We start from the raw sequence: 7,056 nt of genomic DNA on the forward strand, positions 1-7,056 counted from the left end.
ATGAAGTTAAATCAGGCAGTATACACCACCAATTGGTACTCAACACTGAGCTTGTTTACATCCACACTAAATACTCCAATCATTATCCAATTTCTGGAGTTGTCAGATTATTGCAGTGATCGTGGAAACAGGATAGCCTGATATGCTTTATCCGATAACAGCAGTAATCTGATTATGAGAAATCAGATTAACACACATGGATTTCTCCCCAATACTCAGATGTCTTCCTGCATCTACACAGGTTAATTGTTCTTTTACGTCTGTGCATGTGTAAACACAATTAAAATTGTAGAAAACGAAGGTTACACAGTCAAGCATGAGCAGAAGACAGCAGGAAGTTTAAGTCTACCATCACTACGTTTGTAGTACTCTGAAAGAAATCTGATTATGGACTGGATCGTCCAAACCAGGGTTTTCGATGATCACATTTCTTAAGTGCATGTAAATGCATGAGATCTGAATTTTACAATTATCCAGTTACTCCCAGTTATCGGACTTTTATGCTCATGTAAACAGGCTCACTGACTACTGTCAAAGGATTATTAAAAGTTCTTTGATATAATTGTCAATCAAGGTTGAACATGTAATCTTAAATGGCATCCATGACTTTTGTTATGGCCAGGCTTTTTTTCTAGGGTTTTTGGCTTTTGGATCCAAACTTTAACATAGTCATAAAAGCCTTCCTTTCAGTGTTACTGCAAAATATATTGGTCTAACATTGTAGAGTGTAGGTGGAAAAGTCTCTCTGTATATATAAACTTGTGACTAAAAATCTTACAAAATGAACCTTTAAAGCAGTTATTTGTGGTATTAATAGTCCAAACTCTTAACAGCAGGTGGAAGTCATGAACCAAAATACACTTAGGACCACCAAAACCACCAACAAATCAACACTACGTACAGTCATGGCCAAAAATATCAGCATTCTTGCTATTTTGTCAGAAAATGCAGATTTCTCCGAGAACATTTTTGTAGTTGCAAATGTTTTGGTATTCACATGTTTGTTTCTTTTTTTTGCATTAGAAGAAAAAATCAGAGAAGCAAAGTCCAACTCAAAAATGCTCTGAATAAAATGATCAGCCCCCTTGACTTAATATTTGTTTAGCACAACCTTTGGAAAGAATAACTGAACAATCACTTCCTGTAACCATAAATGAGTTTCTTACAAGTCTCTTATGGAATTTTGGAACATTTTTCTTTCGCAAACGGCTCCTGGTCTTTCAGGTTTGAAGATTTGCCGTCTCCCAGCTGCTGTTTTAAGGTCTCTCCACATGTGTTCTATGGGACTCAGATCTGGAGTTATTGTGTGCCATTTCAGAAACTGTCCAGTGCTGTTGTAACCATTTCTGAGTGCTTTCTGAAGTGTGTTTTGGGTCATTGTCCTGCTGGAAGACCCATGACCTCTAGTGAGGACAGCACTCCAAAACTCTTTGGTAACCACCAGATGTCATGATGCCATTCACACAGTCAAGGCATCCAGTCCCAAAAGCAGAAAAGTGACCCCAAAGTATCTTTGACCCTCCACCATGTTTGACTGAAAGCACTGTGTTCTTTTCTTTGAAGGCCTCATTTTTTTTTGTGAAAGCAGTGTCATGATGTGTTTTACCAAAAAGCTTTACTTTTGTCTCGTCTGTCCACAGTACACTCGCGCAGAAGGATTGTGGTTTCATCACATTTGGCCAACTCCAGTATGTCTTTTTTATGCCTTTTTGTCAACAGTGGAGTCCTCCTGGGTCTCCTACTATATAGCAAAGGTTCTGATGTTTTTGGCCATGACTGGATCCAAACTACTTACTAATCTTCCCATACTGCATCAGTATTAAAGATACATTATAGCTCTGTTAGCTTAGCTCTGTTTTTAGACACAAAACAGTGGCAGTAAAACCACAAATCACCTTCAATTTCTGTACAGTGTGTGTTGTCAATAGCTTAACTAACCATCAATTCTATGTGGAATCATCCACACAAGGTCAGAACTGTCACAGACTAGTCTGAACTGTGGATCAACAAACAGCAACATAACTTAGCATTTAGCTCCGTAAGCTTCTTAATCAGACTCATCTATGTATAAGAAATTTTGAAACGTATTGTCCAGTGGAGAAAACACTGACAATGCCTTTATTATTTATCACTTTCTTTGACTCGACAGGTGTTTCTTATGGTCCTCATCTTTAGCATTACTGTTTATTACCATGAATGACCAGCAGAGTGACTCATTACTCACTTTAGTGGCCGCATACTCTCATACTGACACATGAATAAACTGTGAATAAATTCAGTCTCTGCTAGAAAATTACATGCACATTGAAGTAACACAGTTGGCCAAAGTGCTGAACACAAAAAAAACACATGAAAGAATGAATAAAAACAATAGAAGTAATTATACATTAAAACAATCAAAGCCAACCTCTCACACTGAGTTAAAAGCCAAAGAGAAAAATATGTTTTAAGAGAGGATTTAAAAATAGAAATTGGGTTAGATCCTTAAACATTAGCATTATCACCAAAACAGGTGAAAAGCTTTATATTGAAAAGACTACAGATATAAGCCTTTTGCAATCATTTTTATTGATTTGATTTTATGGTTTTTCTCCTGTATGTAACTAGTAGCCTCCAAACACATAATTTCTTACATATTCACCTGTGTCAGTCTTAGGCTATAAATGGTGAAAAAATGCTTAACAAGCTTAAATATACGAAACAAAAAAGCCAATAAGATGGATCATGACCTCAATGACCTCATAACAAAAGTATGAGTATGTTGCCTGTACTTATAGCTCGTTATGCCTCATTGAGAAACAACAGGAGAGCTGCACACATGCCCAATGGTCATCAAGACAAATCAAAAGTAAATCAACAAAGAGTTAAGTTGTTATCTCTGTTAGACCGACTATTCCCATACCACAGTAGACAAACACACATCTGATAAAAATTAAATTAACCTCTTTTCTCCGCAAACAGATCTCTCTTCAGACAGCTGCAGAAGAAAAACTTTAAAGAGATGCTATCTGTGAGTCATTGCTTTAATGATGCAGATCATTAACTGCAGTAATGTTTGCTTTTTCATCTAAGAGCCAGATTTAATTTTGACACATCCACGTCAAACCTCTCTCTGGCCTCTGTAGAAGCTTTGCGCTTCTTCCAGTCACAGCCGACATACCAATTACAGGGTTATTTTTAAAATCCTGCTTAACCAAAAAGCTCCCCAAAATAGGTTTTAAATAACAGGGTGTCACGTATCACCAACCCAGTGGCAGCGCGTAGATGCAGCCGGTGTGTGTCTGTGCCACCGACTGTCACCGGCACACACAGGGAACTGCATCGCCCATAATGCATTAGCTATGGCTTTTTTGGAAAGGTAGATTAATACTTTTCAGTTTGGATAGCCAAGAGAAATTTCCATTCATAGTGAGCTCATCATCCTCGAGGGGTTCAGTTTGATGTCATGGCCACGATTTAATAAACTGAAGCAAAAGTAGGTCGTCTGGGCCTTTTTGTCTCATCATCAGACATTCGGTAAACTGAGGTTTTCTCATAATGACCCGCTTCACTTCCAACAGACTTAGATTTTCCTCTCAAAGAAGCCAGCTGAGACGGAAAAAGAAAATCGAGACAAGGCTACTATTTATTTTCTCTGAGGAGATTTGTACAGTAAGTGTTTTTTTCCAGAATCAACAAAACGTTGGAAAACCCCTGATTGCCAGAAGCTGAATCATATCTAAAGTGAAAGCACATGATTAGATACACAACATCCTTTGCATAATTGTTGTAAATATTTACCAGTGTTATCAGTCAATCCCATTATATCCTAGAGTACGTTTCCAGAAAGAATCATTACTTAAGAAAACTACAACTTAAATACCAAGAGTGAAATCTGCATCGTGTACAGTTACACCAGTGAGAAACTGGATCTGTGTGGCCAGTAGCTTGACCTCAAATCACCAGTGACTTCACATTTTCAAGTTCCTGAGAAGGTTATTCAACACGTTGCAGAAGTGTTTCAGTTGGCTGAAATGCAAGGTGTCTTAACCTAATACAAAAAAATCTGAAGGGCCAATATGTAAAATGACTTTAAATAGAGACATAATAAAAATTATATTAAATACTAGATACAATCATATTGTATCATTAAAAAATTTTAAATATTTGTAATGTAGGTTAGCATTTTAATAACAATATAAGGTCTGGATTTCATTCCTTGAAAAGAATGTGTATGGGTCGATTTCCAGAGGGATGATGCTCAACAGTTTTATAAAAATGATGCTGTATGACACACCCCGAATAAAGGTAGCAAGCTGTGAAATTTGTCACATCAAATGTTTGCTTTTTTTGTGGATAAAATTGGGAATTTCTGTTGGAAGCAGACTGCCTTACTTTCATCATTTACAACAAGATGTACGTCTTTTAAAATACGACTAGTAAATTAGCGTTAAGAGTTATTAGTTAGACACTGACTATTTTGACATGCAGTATGCTGGTAATACATTCTACTACTAACACACTTTAAGTATACAAAGTTTTACTTCCAAGTAAGTCCAACATACAGAAATTATTCACAGACTGAGAGGGTGGTTATGACTATAGAGAGAAACCAAATATGGAAGAACATTTCACTAGAACAAATCTTTAAAAAATGTGCATTTCATGTTGTTGAGTGGTTTTGAGGAATAGAATGGAACTAAATGTCAAACAGTGTGAAAACATCACAAAATTTAAGATGTATAAAACCCTTATTTTCCAGAAATATAGTAACAGTGAATGAGAGTACAACACCATTAAACAGCCACAATGAAATAGCTATACATTGTGCAACATTTGTTTTTCTTTTTAGGCTGACTTATTTTCCTGTGTATTGGAGTGCTCTGTTTAAAATGGTAATTTCTTTTGCCTACTTATGTTTGAAATGAAGTCTATCTATCTATCTATCTATCTATCTATCTATCTATCTATCTATCTATCTAAAGCAGGATTTATATTTATTTTTTTTTTTTTATTTTATTTTTTTTTTTTTTTGCCCTGTCCCCTACTACTAATACCTTCACACTGTGGCACACTCACACTCTCTGCAGGACATTCCAGATTAACAAAAAATCAACTTTTCTCTGCCCTAAACGTACAGGTCAAAGAATAAAATGCCAAGTGGCAGTGCTTACAGTGTTTGTCGCTGCAGGCTTCTCAAACATCCTCTTCAGGCTATCAAGTGGGATGTCAAACCTCTCAATCCTCTTAGCAGCCTGTAGGTCCTCTCTGAGCACTGGATTGTCTGATGCATCTACCTGCGGCCCGGAGGGACTGCGGGAAACGAAGCCCGAGGTCGCTGACACAGCGCTCGCCACCTCCTCTCCATTTCCTGATTGAATTTCCATTGTTGTAGAAACTGTATCTCTCCCCCTCTTCCCTTCAAACCAGTGGCTGGAGGGGAAGTCTATTGTGCGAGATGATCTGGCAGGGGGGGTGAGGAAATAAGGGAGAAAAATATAAGATCTATAAGTGGGTGAGGGAGACGGGAATGGAGATTTAGATGTAGGGGTTCCACTCGTCTGTCTGGGACACTGTGGGTTGTGCAGGAACACCAACCAGCTGGAGCAAAGAGGAGGAGAAAAGAAAAAGTTCACAAGGAAAGTTTTTTTTTGCCCTCCCTCTTCTGGCCTGTAATTACTCATACACACAGAGGCTTATGTAAACTCATGAGGGCCCAGAAAAGCAAACTGAGATACGACATACAAAAGCAGGGCAAAACATGACAGCAAAGGAAAAGAAAAACAGAGGCTCCTGAAGAATGTAGACATGACACGAAGATGAGAAAGATAAACTTTATATCTGAGATAGATGTGTCTCCAGAGGCAGATATGACTTTGATATTTCAATCGATAAGACCTTGTGGATATATAGATCCACATCTCTCTTTGTCCCATAAATCAAAACTTATCTCACATAAAATAAAGTACACAAACTGAGGTTTGCAGACAACAGATGTCCATTAAACACTCACATTGTAACACTCAGGCGCAGCAATTGAGTAACTAAGCTAAAAGAGAAGGAGAGAAAATGACGCTTGAGTTTTCTACCATGTGTTGTTGTCATTTATGGGAACAAATCACAGCTCAAATCCCTTCATCATTCTTTGACTGGTGTTATTTTAGTACACAGAACGATCACAAACATACCGTCTATTGTTTGTTTGTTTTTTATTCCTAGTTTAAACCCAAAACCAACAAAGACAAATTACGAAAGAAGAAAAAAACATATGAAAAAAAGCGGGATGAAGTGCAACTTACATACCCCCCCCCCACCCACCCACCCAATCTTTTTCTACTGACCACAAAGTTCCATGCCAGCTCCATAAAATAACTCCAAAATTATTACACATATCAAAATAAACTCTGCCCAAGCCTCCACAAAACACAAAAATATTACACATATAGAAAATAAACTGTCCAAGCCTATATACATGATATTCATTGTATATCATAATACATTATTTATAATCATCTAATACACATTATATCTTAGTCATCCAGCCACTCATCTGTGTCTGAGAGATAGTCCTTCATTACTTGAACTGCCACTGATATAAGAAACCCATTTTGATCAATCATAAAAAACAAAATTGGGAAGACAGAAACACAGTCAGTATGCTGGTGACAACATTTTTATCTGAATATATGACAAAGGAAGGGCAAATAGCACTAAAAACAATCACAGACACTCTTTCTGTAAACACCACAAGATACCATTTGTCTACTTTTGGGTGTTGTGATGGCTATTGACCAAAACTGCACATTTTATGCCTAATTTTGGTGTTATTATTGCAAAACACATCACCTCATAGATTAAGTCAATATGCAATTCCAATTTTGCAAAGGGCAGTCCCTGATTTTTAAAAGAGGTTGTTTCCAGAGAATAACACAATCTATTTGCATTAATATGGCACCTTTTCTCTCCAGAGTGAAAGAGTTTCTGTTATTTGTTTCTTCAGCTTGATGCTGTGAAAAACTGCAAAGTGCACCTCAGTTATAGTCGAGGCAATCCTGATGTATAACATAACCAGTATAA

At 37.2% G+C, this 7,056-nt stretch overlaps 1 protein-coding gene across 3 annotated transcripts in view; it reads right to left on the reverse strand.

Moving 5' to 3' along the window:
• xirp2a (xin actin binding repeat containing 2a) overlaps positions 1 to 5,556 on the reverse strand; it is a 72,484-nt gene extending 66,928 nt beyond the window's left edge. For 2 of the 3 annotated variants that reach the window (XM_030157956.1, XM_030157948.1), the window contains exon 1: positions 5,154 to 5,556. In XM_030157956.1, the coding sequence (XP_030013816.1) occupies positions 5,154 to 5,366 (213 nt within the window). In that variant the 5' untranslated portion in view covers positions 5,367 to 5,556. The remainder of the gene's footprint in view (positions 1 to 5,153) is intronic. The other variant, XM_030157966.1, reaches the window with a different exon arrangement.
• Between the last annotated feature and the right edge of the window lie 1,500 nt (positions 5,557 to 7,056).

This window comes from Sphaeramia orbicularis, chromosome 2 (assembly GCF_902148855.1).
Source record: "Sphaeramia orbicularis chromosome 2, fSphaOr1.1, whole genome shotgun sequence".
Lineage (NCBI taxonomy): Eukaryota > Metazoa > Chordata > Actinopteri > Kurtiformes > Apogonidae > Sphaeramia > Sphaeramia orbicularis.